This window comes from Oreochromis aureus, linkage group 7 (assembly GCF_013358895.1).
Source record: "Oreochromis aureus strain Israel breed Guangdong linkage group 7, ZZ_aureus, whole genome shotgun sequence".
Taxonomy (NCBI): Eukaryota; Metazoa; Chordata; class Actinopteri; order Cichliformes; family Cichlidae; genus Oreochromis; species Oreochromis aureus.
This window is the reverse complement of record NC_052948.1, coordinates 54,919,324-54,933,334: the sequence shown is the minus strand read 5'-3', so window position 1 is coordinate 54,933,334 and position 14,011 is coordinate 54,919,324. Positions and strand designations below refer to the sequence as shown.

Genomic DNA, 14,011 nt, shown 5'->3' with positions numbered 1-14,011 from the left:
CAGTCCACTGAACACATTTAGTTTGCATAGGTTTTCTACAGGTCAGATTTATAGCCAATCTAAATCTTTGGACAGCCTTTTATGTTAGCAGAAAATATCATCTGCAGATTAGGTGTACATAAATGCAGTTTTCAGGCAATAGATCATGGCCTCTCCCAAGGGTGAGAGATTTCTACTGAAGCTAGAAAGCCTCCCAATTTAACATTCAGTCATTGCATGCATGGCTAAAAATCAACACAGTCAGTTACGGCAGTTGACCTTTCTAGTGTTTAATAAACATATCTCACATGGAGAAGTTAATCAACAACTCACAGATTTCAGTGATTAAAAAACCTGTATATAAACCTTCATACATCTAGAAGACTGCAATCAACCGGGAGGTTTACAAGTCTATACATGAGTATTCATAATAACCCAGTTGTTGCTAAGAATTAGAGCACGACTTGCAGAAGAGTTCATAACTAAGCTCAGTATTCAGATTTTTACCAAAAACATTCATGTCAAACTAGAACGCTTCATGTATTTTGAGATTAGATATTTCCACCTTATAACAATTCATTCATTTCTTGATTTGTTTCTCCTCTCAAACAGCTTGCTACACAAACTGCACAATTAATGTAGCCAACCTTCTATCAAAAATATTAACTTTTTTTCTTTTATACCAACATTTCAAAAATAACTTTGAATATTTAAAAAAAATGCACAAGGCTTGATACAATCTCTATGTATACAGGATATCATCTATACATTTGGAAAAAAGTCCTGACTGAAAAGTGAGATGAGATGTGACACAATGCACTTTGCCCTAAAAAAACAAAACAAAAAAACAAAAACTCAGACCTAGCTTTAGACAAACGGAGGCTGCAAAAACACTGCTACAAACAGTGGACACAAAAGTGAATGCATTTTACAGGGACATAACCTCTGTGTACTTTCAGGAGCATTTATTATTGCCACTCATAAGAGATAACTGCCAGTTTGGATCCAAAAAAAGAAAAGAAAAAAAAAAGGTTTGGTTTGACAGACTGCCTTAAGGCAGTCTGTCAAACCAACACATCAGCACACTGATATTTATAAAGTGCCTAAAGGTGTTATAAAGACATTAAATAATCCTAAAATATGAACCCAGTATAAAACAGCTCCTACTCCAATCAATAAACTGAGGAAATGAGCTTTTTTTGTCCTTCTGGACAAAACCTGGATGAGAAGATTGATACCACTCTTACATTTGTGTGTGCATTTAGACTGGAAACCACCGTCGTGTCTCAGTTCTTGGCTACTTGAATGATAGAATTCAGAATGTCATTTCATTTAAGAACAGGACGTGACATGTCCATTTGAGACATTAATCAGTCCAAACTTACATACTAGACAAGTCAGTATGTAGTAGTAGCTATAGTACTACATGAAGTGCACTAATATTGTGAACGAAATTGAGACCAAGCATAGGAATTATTTATCTTAATAGAAATAGTCAATAGAGAATTAGCTCTGAAAAGCTGGGCCAATAACAACATTTAAAAATAATAATTTGGCTGATAATTAAAATGTTATTGTTCTGCCTTTTCTACAACAGAAACCAAAGTCTTCATTAGAACAAAATAACCAATTGTTTCAGCATCTTGTAGTCGGCACAGAATTAAGGTGACAATACTTGAGTGTCACTGCTACTGTTAACTGTCACTGAATGTGTCAGTCAATGGTAGCCATTAAGTCTGATGTTAGCTGGTAAAGACAATTATTTGCTCTATCCATGCAAACAGACTAAAAACCAACCACCAATTAACTCAATTAACTCCAGTGAAGTTTTCATCCTTCTTTCTAAAGATCAAACAAAATATACAGGATCATTTGTAAGCTTTGATGGTTCTTGAAGGCTGAATGAGGCCAGGCTACACAGTTTCACTCGTTTCTACCCGTCACACTGAACTAAGCTAAGCTAATTCGTGAACATCGACTATATAAAAGATCGAGGTAGCCTCTGGGCTTGTAAAGTGAAGCCAATGTGGAAGAGCTTTAACTCTGAATTTCTATAAATGGCCAACAGGAGGCGACCAAACTGAATAGCAATAGTTTCAGTCTGATCCATCCATCACGCCTCACATCCAATTCAAAAACATTACGATGCTCACAATGAAAACAGGCACCTTCAGCTCCACATAACCAACTGGTGACATTACTGTGACCAATTCCATCGTTTATATACAATCTGTGTTAGTGACTTGATAATAGTGCAATCAATCTTCTCATCTAAAAGAATCACCTTCAATTTTTTAAATAACTAGTAAAAGTTGTGAGATGAACTGAATGAAAGAGTTCTCATTAGCTGTGCAAAAACAACATTTAACTGAGACTGAAGCAGATAACGTAAAACATCTTAAAGAAGAAAATAATCATTAGCATTTTGAGTTTGATCTGGCAAGAAGTCATCAACACTGAAAGAGCATCTCTGTGAAAAACAGGAGTGATTTTTTTGTATCAACTCCCCTGACTGGACATTTTAATCCAGAGTGTGTACAATTAATATAACATCCTCTTCGTTAAATTTACACCTCCTTCTGAGAAATAAAAACTGTCCAGGATTGACATCATCTTTTCTTTTGTAAGATCTCAGTGTGAAATGAAACCTCAGTGTGAAGATGGATGATCAAATAATAATGGAAACATTTTAAGACAAACATACTATTGGATCAATTTTGGTGCCAGCAGGATGATGGAAAAAGAAACTAAAGCTTTGAGAAGAGCTACACCTGCAAGCTCAGTAATGAGCAGCTTTAACGTCAGCTACTCACCAAGAAAGACAAATTCAACTACAAGAGAATATTTTAACCCCTCACCTCCACCAGTTGTAATACTATTATCCAAATAGTTCTATAGTTTCATCAAGGTCAGTAGGTCAACACTCTTAATCCTGCAGAAATATACCTGTCATATGTTCACTTTTTAGGAAAAAAACCCAAAAAACATTTGCAAAGTTCCAGATGCAAACTTCAGCCATGTTACTGACACACACTGGGCCTCTTGCAGGAAAGACTCTCATTGCCTGTAAGGAAAGTGTGGCCTTATAATTACGAATTATAATTGAAAGAACAAATAAATCCTTGATTACTGCTGCTGTTGTACAATTGGGCTCAGAGAAATGTTTTTCAGATGCTTTCAGCTGAGAGGATTACGAAGTGTCATCTAGACACGGCCAAACATCTGGGCAGCTCATTTGGGCTAACCGTTTGCGTTGGTGAGGCTGCCTCCCCTGAATGAGTTGCATCCTGCACTTTTGTCATGTGAAATTCATGTATATTCTAGACCTGTCGTTTAATGTAGTGCACAGTCTCTGCTTTTATCCACAGTGGAATGTGTTTCTTTGACTGGGATACATCTTCATTGGAATTTTTGTCATAATGGCTGTCGTTTTTCTTTAAAGTCTGACATTTTATTGGCACATATAAGATCGGTAACTTATACACTTTATTCTCTGTCAGCTTCTTAGGTTATTGTGCATCAATGGTTAGTTGTGTAACACTTAACTGACAACAAATAAAGCAGAACAAGTAACAAAGCATGACAGGTCTAGATGTCAATTGAACCAGTGATTCTGTCACACAAAATGAACACACTTAAGCATTATGCAAAACCTCAATAATTGTTAACAGTGGATATAATGTCAAATATAATTTAAATTAAAAAAACCAAATAAACGAAAAAAGGGGAGAGTGGTGAGAGAGGCAGAGTGTTTTAGTAGGTAGCTGGGAAATAATTGGGAGTTGTTTTTAACATAAAACTAAAATTAGCATCACTGGTCCATGCCATGCTGGTTGGGAGATCGTTGCTGCAAACGGGGCAGGGAGCAGCAGTGGACGTGTGTGCACCAAAACACCTGTATAGCAGTTACATTCTGAGTGGAAGAGAGCTGAAGCCTCTGCTATCCAACTGTTACTTCTTGCAGAAAGCAGACTCAATGGAAAACAACCCCCCCCCCAAAAAAAGAGACCCTGAGCAATCTAGACATAAAGGCGATTGTTAATCCTCCCTGTAGATACTCTTGTTGATCAAACACTCTACTTATCTTAGCTCGAGTTGAGTTAAACCGGGAGAAACTCTGGGCACGTAGGTAGGTGTCCTTTAGAGCAGTGCAGTGTAATGAAGTTTGGTTTAGTTTTTATAAATTATCATTAAAAGGCAAAGTTGGAATTTAAATCAAATATCATTCATCAGTCCAGCCCCAGGACATAGTTACAAAAAAGTTTCCTGCAGAAGGCCCATTGTTTTCCTGTGCAGTATCATCACAACCATCATGTCAAATGAGACCATAGTACCTTGAGAGAAAGTGAGCCCTGTGCTGCCTGTGTTTAGAACAAGCCAGCTGTGTATGTCAAGTAGCTCTACAGTAGCACCTGATCACCTGTCTACGCTCAGTAATGTCCCTACTTTTAATGTAAAAATGATGAGAGCCACTTCCATAGTGTCTGTAGGAAACATTCACTGAGTTATTCCACACTGACGGAGGCCAGCAGGGAGTCTGGAAGGCAGAGCAGAGGAAAGCGCTTTGAATAGTTTGGTTGCTTTTGGTCATGTTGTCATATTTCTTGTTTAGTGTTTGGCTTCTTGTATTAAAGCAGCTTTGGTGAATATGAAACACTCAAAAGTACAATGGCTTCTTAACAGAAAACCATCATCCAATCATGGATCCCTCTAAATCACGAACCTCAGAGTGGAAATGTTCTTCATGTGTGGGTGGCTGCTGCTCCAGCTGTGAACAAGCATCCTGCCTGAAGCTGCAGCTTTGTTTTTGTTTTTTTGCCTCCAAAACTGAGCGTGTCATGGTCTACATGCACATTCAATGGCATGTGTGATATAGAACATGAACTCCATGTCCATGGCGGTCTGTGGCACACTTGCACTCTCCCCATGGATGACAGGGATCAGAGCGCTGTCCATCTCATTCATGTAGCGCTGTGGGAGGAGACTGCCTCTGGAGCCAGCCTGGTACTCCACCTGAGAAAAAAAAGGAAAGAAATATTCAACACGCCTGTAAGTGCTCAACACAATAAATTCATCCAATCCAATACCAGATGTTCACTTCATGATTACTGTGGTCAAAAAACTTCCCAAAACCTACCATACATATGTGTATACGTATGTGTGTCTCTCTCGCTCTATATCTCTATATCTCCATGTATGTATGTATGTATGTATGTATGTATGTATGTATGTATGTATGTATGTATGTATACATACATACATACATACATACATACATACATACATATATCACAGACAGAAGATTTCTAGTATTGCAGTTATGCTATAAGTCGAATTCAATTGTAAAATTTTGGTTAAACTCAAAACAGAAGCATATGAAGGTGGTGAGAAAGTCTGTAACTGACCAAGAGAATTCAAAAGTGACCATCAGAGTGGTGATACTAGTGTGTGATTTTTAAATACAGTCAGTCATCATTAATACATTACTATTGTTGCACCTGCATTTTCAAATACCTTCTAAGACCAATCTACTTATGCAGAATGGTCTTAAAAGGTTTTACAATATTGACCTGAATCACTGCTCGTTTACCATGTCAGCCTGTGTCGAGACACGTAGTGAGAGTGAGTTGATGCCGCTGGAAGTGAGAACGGCGAGGTGAGGAGTGAGAGCACTGCAGGTTGCCAAGGCTATCTCCTTCTGAAAAACACTGCAGGACGATAGGACAGATGCCAGGTTGCAGTCTGGAGACTTCAGCTGGTAGAATACCTGAACAGAAATTCAGTTCAGGTCATGCACGCATCACGACTTTTAGATCGCTTTAGAACTCAGAATGGAAACCTCATTCAGTTCACAGAAGGTGTCAGATAGGAGCAAACAATCTGATGTGAAAAAAGGAAAAATTACCTCAGTGCATGTAATCAGCCGACCGTCTGACTCAAACTCAGTGTCTTGTTGCATCTTCACACTACGCACTCCATCTAGGGATCTTCCATCAACTCCACTAGTTTTGCTGCAGGAATACAAATTCACAGGGCCACATTAGAAAGTACTGTTTTCCCAGAGATTTAAACTTCATCGTGTTTTAGTTAAAATATGATCAAATACTGGCATTGGCAAACACATACACACGGAGTAAATCATTTCGTGCAGTTACCCTGTGTTGACAGGTGGATTCCACTCCACCCAGCGGACAGTCACATTCTCTCTGAGCTGCTCATCATTAATCTTGCCACAGGGTATGTGGAAGTTTGCCTGCTCCCTGAGGGCAGAGCGAAGAGATTCCATGGTCTCTGGAGGGATTTGCACCATCAACCCATCTGGTAAAAACAAAGCAATTGACTAGTCTGGCCCAGCAATAACAGAATGGACATAAGTATTTCAGAGCCAACAACCAGTCACAGTACCTTCTACAATGCTGGACTTCGCAATGAAACCTGAGGAGGCTTTAAGTGCTCCATTGAACACCACAAAACTGGCCCCAGTGACTGTAACAAAACACAAACCCCTAGAGGTTCATGTATGCGTGTACAACAAAATGCTTGCCTCTAATGTTTTATTTTTCAAAAATAGAGGAGTATGGAGCATTGGTAAAGACACTCACCTGTCCGAGACTTCCCAGGCATGCTGTTGGCCTGGGTTTGGTAATTTCCCTCCTCATTCTGGTAACAGACCAGGTGAGAGTCGGCCTCCGAGCTGAATCTTGCTCCAATGCTAATGACATGTTCATTGGATGCATTTATCACCTTCTGCACCTGGAAAATACAGAAAAATATAAATTTCTGCACAACACTGCTGTGTAGGGCTGCACGATTTTGCAAAAAATGAGAATCACGATTTTTTTGCTTAGAATTGAGATCACGATTCTCTCACGATTTTCTTTTCCAGTATAAATATTTATTGCACTTATTAACTGCACATCAACTTCGTAACAGTTGAGACTGAACATAAAAACAATAAATGAACATAAAAACAATAAATGTCTCACATTTTGTCGTTGCCGCAAAATGTTGTACTGCTTGTAATTCCGTCTCCACCGCTGCTCGACACTGCGTGTATAGAGCAGGTAGTGCAACATTTGAAAAATAGTTGCGGGACGGCACTGTGTAGCGTTTGTCTAGGGTGTTGATCATTTTCCTAAATCCCTCGTTTTGCACAGTGTTGATGGGAGCCATATCTTTAGCCAGGTGATAAGTGATAGCCTCCGTAATTTCTTTGTGCCTGCGGGAGTTTGACGGGTATGGGGAAGCGCTGTATAAGGTTCCTGTTATTGATGTTTGGGTGGTTGACCGGGACAGATTTTCTCCTGTCACTTTCTTGGCCTTTACAGCTTCGTCATCTCTCACGTGCTCTCCGTTGTTTTTACCCTGCGGCTCTGCCCTTGTCATTTGTTGAGCAAGAAGAGTGAGCGCTTGTTTTCATGCAGATTATGTCCCGGACCACAATGCGGTATAATCGTCATCTTTTTTTCTTTTTTTTTTTAAATCGTTGTCATTTGGAAATGAGATCGCACATAAGTATGAATTGAGATCGCGGTTTTCTAACGATTAATTGTGCAGCCCTACTGCTGTGTGTCAACTTTTGCTTTATTTACTTATTATTTTTACATACATACATTGTTTGATTTTAGCCTGTTGTAAAGAGAATTTTAAAACGAAGAGGGAATCATTTTCTGGTTGTTCATTCAAAACAGGTCTTACTACACATTCTTTAATAGATAATTTATCAAGGGCTTTTTAGGGGTTTTTTCTCTAAATGCTACCTCTATCTTCAGCCTCCAAAACATATTTTTATTTGCCAATGATGGCCCTAAAACACCACGATACAACTATATGAAACTAAGTAGCGCTGACTTGTTTCTACAAGACAATTTCTCAACATGTGGCAGGAAAATATACGAACATCAGTAGTGAACTAAAGTAAAGAAAAATAGATATTGTACTGATCATTCAACTGATTTAATCTACTTTATACCCTTTTTAGTTATCCTTTGCAGGCAGTTAGAGGACGACCACAAAAACCTAATTTCTAAACCAATATGTTTCTAGAAGTTACAGGAATTCGGGGGGTTGATTTGTTGTTTGATTACCAAAAAATTAACCCAAAGCACTTGTAAATAAAGAACTCAACATCTACTGAAACCAAATACATGAAGCTTGGGCACCAAAACACCTGAGAAGCTATTCTTCTTTTAGTCGCAACTGTGACAAATGACATATTCAAGCATTATCAATGTTTATCTAAATCCTAACCAAAATCTGAACAAGTTTATTTTACAAAAATATTCCTTAAAGGAACTCTTACCTCACTGAAGCTACTTTTGGGAATGTCAATGTAGCTGTGGCCCATTTCCATGTGGATCCTCAGGCCCTCCACCACTGACAGGCTATACTGGTAGTTCCTTAGATCCTGGATGAGAACAGTTTATAGAATCTGAACTTATCAAAGTGTTCTAATAAATTTTTTTCAATTCTGCCAATAATCGGCGTCACAAAAGTGTCTATGACTGTTGTCCTAATAAAGTTTTTGTTTAAAAACCTTTCACCAAAAGCCCAATATAAAACAAATTAACAACAAAACTAACAAAACTTTGCCAAGCTTCACAATTATAAATAAATCTTATTTTCTTTATTGCAAAATCTTATTTTGCACTACTTACAGCCAATAAATTCATAATGGTGTGTCCTGTCTCTCGATACACTGACTCCCGAAAACGGATACTTATCAGTGTGGTGGGATACGCTGAAAAACAAAAACATTATATGTAAATAAACCATAAATGCACGACATGTATCGCTTGTCCCCGTGTCTTTCTCCTAGAGCAGCCTATATGCTTACAGACAGTAATTTACAATGGTTTACTAATTTAACTTGTAGAGGGGTTTACCTTACAGTATAAAATGTCTTAGTGTGACTGCTTTTGTGATTTGAGCTATATAAATAAAACTGAATCGAATTGAACTGAACTAAAAAGTATAATCTATAAACGAATATATCACCATTTACAAATACAGTTTTGTCCAAAAGTCCAAAATCTAAATAAATTAAACTTACTATCAGGTATACTGGCAAAAAGTTAAAGATAAAATAAGCTCTTTACAAATGAGAAGGTGGAACTGGGGTATTTTTATTTACTCAGCTAACTGCTGAAACTAATCATCTTAACAATAATAATAAACTAATAACCGTAATGTTTCAGAAGAGCAGGTTTTTTCATTTTCAACAAATCAAAGTTTAAGATTACTATGTTTTAATATAAAATAACACTCAGTGTTGTCATGAGCAACAAAGATTTACATACAGTTGTATTCAGCTCCAAGACGCAAAAGCAGTCTCAGTGGAAAGACTTTGGCCCAGGGCACCTCCAGTTTCTGAATGAGCAGGCCAAACAAGAATGGCTGTGAAGGGAGAGTGAGGCCGTCTAGAGACTGGCAGGTGGGAGAGAAGAATACCATCCCAGCATGATCCTTACTGCCCAAGAAACTACTTGTAAAAGTCACATTATCCAGCTCCTCCACAAACCTGCCTGCAACACAAGATGATGATTCTGTTATCCTTTATAAGTGAAAGATGTAGTTATTAAAAGTTGCAAAGGCAGGCTGAAGGCAGGTATTACCTTTTTGGGCATCCTGGTAAATGCTGAGATATATGGTAAAAAGGTCTTTGGGAAGAGTTTTTTCTTGAGGCAAACACTCCAACAGAAATACTAACTCTTTCTGTCCCAGAGCCTGCAGCCCATTAGAGCCAAAACACCAGCATTCCCTGCCAGAGTCTGGAAGATAAAACACATAAGAGTTAATACATTGGAAGGCATGTGAGGGTTCAAAATATTTGAAAGATGAAATATGAGATACACTACCACTCAAAAGTTTGAACACACATTCTTGTTTAATGTTTTTTTTCTTTATTTCTACTGTTTTCTACATTACATACATACTAAAGACATCAAATATATGACGGAAGATAAATTTTGTAGCAAAAAATAATAATAAAAAAAGGATAAATAACTCTAAATATGTTTTATATTTTACATTCCTGAGAATAGCCACACTTTGCTTTGTTGACAGCGCTGCAAATCCTTGGCCTTCTCTCAATGAGTTTCATGATGTAGTCACCTGAAATGGTTTTCACTTCAAAGGTGTGCCTTGTCAGGTTCGTTTGTGGAATTTCTTGCCTTCTTAATGGGGTTAGTGCACAGCTGACAGTCCTATTTGACAATTTATATTATGGCATGAACCAGTCAGCTAAGTAAAGAGAAACGACAGTCCATCATTACAGTTTGGAAAATGGCTAAAACTTTGAATGTCTTGACGCATGCTCAATCATCCAGGTAAGTAGGTAAGTTGATTTTGTTCATCTGGACGTATAATTTTCTACGTTCAGATGAACAGAATCAACCATTTGGGATAAAACTTTAAATCTGTCCCCAATTCCAGTCCCAAAAAACATCCAGCTCTACAACGAAACTAGCTCACATGACGACAGCCTCAAGAAAGGAAGACCAAGAGTCACCTCTACTGCTGTGGATAAATTCATCCGAGTCACCAGCCTCAGAAATTGCAAGTTAACAGAACCTCAGATTAGAGCCCAGATAACGTTCAAACACACCTCCAAGCTGTGTAAGGGCTATCTGACCAAGAAGGAGAGTTATGGAGTGCTGCGACAGATGGCCTGGCCTCCACAGTCACCTGATCTGAACCCAATGGAGATGGTTTGGGATGAGATGGATCACAGAGTGAAGGGAAAAGGGCCAACAAGTGCTGAGCATCTCTGGGAACTCCTTCAAGACTGCATAAAACCATTTCAGGTGACTACCTCATGAAACTCATGGAGAGAATGCCAAGACTGTGCAAAACAGTAATCAGAGCAAAGGATGACTATTTTGAAGAATGTAAAATATAAACATGTTTTGAGTTATTTCACACTTTGTAGTTTACTACATAATTCTCCAAAAGTTGAATCTGTTCATCTGGACGTAGCGTTTTGTGGGAGAAACGTTTCGTCACTCATCCAAGTGACTTCTTCAGTCTCAGCTGACTGCAGGTTTCCCCAAACCTTATAAACAGTACATTTGCATAATGACTGAAACCAGCCCACTGAAGGAACAATGGGCTGTGAGGTCAGTTCCTTAATCATAATTATGCAAATTCCCATGACCATTGATCAACAATCACTGACCAAAACCCACTGATTAACAGAACACTGATCAATGGCCATGAGTACCATTCACAGAGAGTTGGGGAAAGGCTGCAATCACAGCATTGTAAGATGGCGAAAGATGTACCCTTAGGCCCCCTCCTCGATTCAGAGATGAATCGAGATGAATACTACATAATTCCATATTTGTTCATTCATATTTCACTTACATGTCACCAGTTTGACATTGACTAGCAGGTTGGCATTAAGAATAAATGTCAGAGGACGTGGTCCGCCTTCTTCTAGTAAGTGCAGAATCTGACATGGAGCAGGATTCTCCTCAACTAAAACATCTAAACAGAAAACACAGCAGAGCGATTATTAAAGTATTTCACATAAAAGCCAGTGTGAGACTTACATTTGACTCTGATCCAAGCACAACAGGAAAGCATAAGCAGAGACTAGCTTTAACAAAATGAGATTTCAACCTCAAGTCCCTGTTCCAAATGTGCAAAAATAAACCAAGAGATTCATGTCTAAAACACACCTCCTCCTTCGTCCTCTCCAGTGGCAATGAGCAGTGGAGGCAGCTCGTCTTCATTGTCTGGCAGCAGACTGGGAAAACTGTTCACTGAAGAACCAATTCCACAAAGCAACGCAAAATCCCAGGGTCCAGACACTGGGCGGCAAACTACCTCTGCTGCCACAGCAGCCTCAGGGGAAGATGCACTATTAACTCCGGTCTCTGCCCCAGGTAAGCCAGGCTGAAATAAGAATGTCACTTCATGTAATACCATCTTCAATGGACTCATTTTTATTGTAATTGTCTATTTTAGTATAGCAGTACTAGAAAATGCCAGGTTGCCAAGTGGCACATAAATCAGCTGCTTCTCAACAGTTTCTCATCATGTGTATGAACTTCAACTCAACCATGTTGGACTGCAGCTGGCAGCACTTGTTTTCACTTTATGAAAGAGTTTCTAGGACCTCTGGCCCTGATATTTGACATGGATATATGGAGCAGTGCCAGCGACCTTAGCTGTAGTTCAATACATTGGGATTGGAGTCTGTCGGACCACAGAATGAGAAACGCAAGTTATCCGGGACTAGGTGGTCAGTAGTGACTGAACTTTCAAGACAGATAGACATGTTGACTATTATACTGACTGTTAAATGAGTGTAGGTATTTACAATGTATTTATACCAAGCCTGGTGAAGCCTGGTAATTACCTTAAAAGCGTTTTTGATAAAAAACAAGGGATCAGTAATTTGAGGCATTTGTTGAGTTATAAAGTTTTAAAAAGGTGGGACCCTGATAGATGAGCTATGAGGATGATTGCCTTACTGTTGTCTCATCTGGGGTGACACCACTGAACTCTTGGGAGCTCCTGCGGCTCATCACAGACAGCTTGGCGGTGTCTGCCACCTCTCCATTGGGTAAGATACCATCAGCAAACCACACGCGCTTTTGCTCACGAGGACAACCTGATAACACAGAAAAAGGGAGTGTCTTCAGGGGTACAGTTAAGGAAAACAAGTGAAAGGTAAAGCAGACTGTGTAAGAATAATCTTACCGTCATTGCTTGGGTGTTTAAGAACAGACACAGGCACCATGACAGTAGGTGGTGGGGAGTTTAGAGTACCAGCAGCACGGGCCTGCTGTAAAGGGGGGATTGTGCTGCAGTATTCAGATGGGACATTTGGGTTTGGGCTAGGACCTGTAGGACTCATCATCCGTTCCAGAGCCTGGGCTACAACAGAAGGATGCAGTTAGAAGCATGTTCATTTGGTTTTTTTAAAGGTGTTAACTCGAGTCTAAAAAGCTAGTTACCTGACTCATTTACATGTAGAGACTAGTTTCTTGAATATGAATGTCTGAAAAATGTCTGTGAAATGGTGGCAATCTAATCTGAGGCTTTATTTAGATTTTCAAGTCCTCTTCAGAGTAAACTAAACTTCAGTGGTCAAATGATTTTTCGTTATTAAAGTTTATTGTATTTCTGGAGAACTAATTAAATTTTGTGCCTTTTGAAACATGCTGGTTTTAGTAGTAAGGCACAACTTTTCTTTTAAATGCAATCCAGCAACTGCTTGCAGTTGGAGCATACTTTTTTCCCCAAGTGTCTACAGGTTTGTGTGACTAAGGCCTATAAGGCCCACTCTGCCTAAATTTGTCCCCTGCTACTAAGAACCAGGGTATTTCTTTTTCCTTTAAAAAAAAAAATCTACAATTGTTAGTTAATGGTTGTTACAAAAATTAAAACAACATAAAAAAAAAACATACAGAAGATAAAAGGGGGGACATGTCTATTGCAATGGCTACAAGATTGTGAATAATTTTCCTGTAATTAATAAGTTGTGTTTAGAAAGTGCTAGTGGTGGAGAACAAAGGAGAGCACTGCAACATATTATTATAGCTATATTTCATTGGTTTAATTAAAAAGGACTTCCACTTTCTGCGGTTCTGTTACAGATTTGGAAAATAAGTGAGGACACTGGAGAAGGACAAAAAAAATAGACAAGCATCTCTATCAGTAAGTTTCTTCAGAGAAGCCTGTTGAAACAAAGCTGGACAGTATATTAGCAGTATCTGACCAATAATGGACTAACACAGATATATATCTAAATGCGTTTAAATATTGAATTTGTCATGTATATGATATTCACACAGACTTCCACTGCAGGATTTTTAATTTTAAAAAAATTTCTGACAAATAACAAATTAGTTCTCTTACAGATGGACACCGACTCCATTGTCCTGGACTGCAGCTGGTAGCCCTCATTCTGTTCTGCTGCCTCGGTGATTCTGTCGTTATGGAACATGAACCACTCTCCACCTGCTCCACACTCCCTTTAGTGTGGCTCTCTAGCTATCATTATCAGCTGCAGTCCAAGATG

General features: G+C 38.8%; 1 protein-coding gene across 6 annotated transcripts in view; it reads right to left on the bottom strand.

Annotated features, from left to right (window-relative positions):
- Nucleotides 1–248: 248 nt before the first annotated feature.
- The window catches only part of zfyve16 (zinc finger, FYVE domain containing 16), a 29,274-nt gene continuing 15,511 nt past the window's right edge, over nucleotides 249–14,011 (bottom strand). For 3 of the 6 annotated variants that reach the window (XM_039614786.1, XM_039614787.1, XM_031756865.2), the window contains 14 exons: nucleotides 12,688–12,864; nucleotides 12,459–12,598; nucleotides 11,661–11,877; nucleotides 11,344–11,466; nucleotides 9,594–9,749; nucleotides 9,279–9,503; nucleotides 8,637–8,719; nucleotides 8,282–8,386; nucleotides 6,582–6,732; nucleotides 6,385–6,465; nucleotides 6,135–6,297; nucleotides 5,885–5,990; nucleotides 5,570–5,746; nucleotides 249–4,992 (listed from right to left, as the gene is read on the bottom strand). In XM_039614786.1, the coding sequence (XP_039470720.1) occupies nucleotides 4,816–4,992; nucleotides 5,570–5,746; nucleotides 5,885–5,990; nucleotides 6,135–6,297; nucleotides 6,385–6,465; nucleotides 6,582–6,732; nucleotides 8,282–8,386; nucleotides 8,637–8,719; nucleotides 9,279–9,503; nucleotides 9,594–9,749; nucleotides 11,344–11,466; nucleotides 11,661–11,877; nucleotides 12,459–12,598; nucleotides 12,688–12,864 (2,081 nt within the window). In that variant the 3' untranslated portion in view covers nucleotides 249–4,815. Of the gene's footprint in view, nucleotides 4,993–5,569; nucleotides 5,747–5,884; nucleotides 5,991–6,134; nucleotides 6,298–6,384; nucleotides 6,486–6,581; nucleotides 6,733–6,965; nucleotides 7,027–8,281; nucleotides 8,387–8,636; nucleotides 8,720–9,278; nucleotides 9,504–9,593; nucleotides 9,750–11,343; nucleotides 11,467–11,660; nucleotides 11,878–12,458; nucleotides 12,599–12,687; nucleotides 12,865–14,011 lie in introns of those variants that run through there. The other 3 variants (XR_005613761.1, XM_039614788.1, XR_005613762.1) reach the window with 3 other exon arrangements.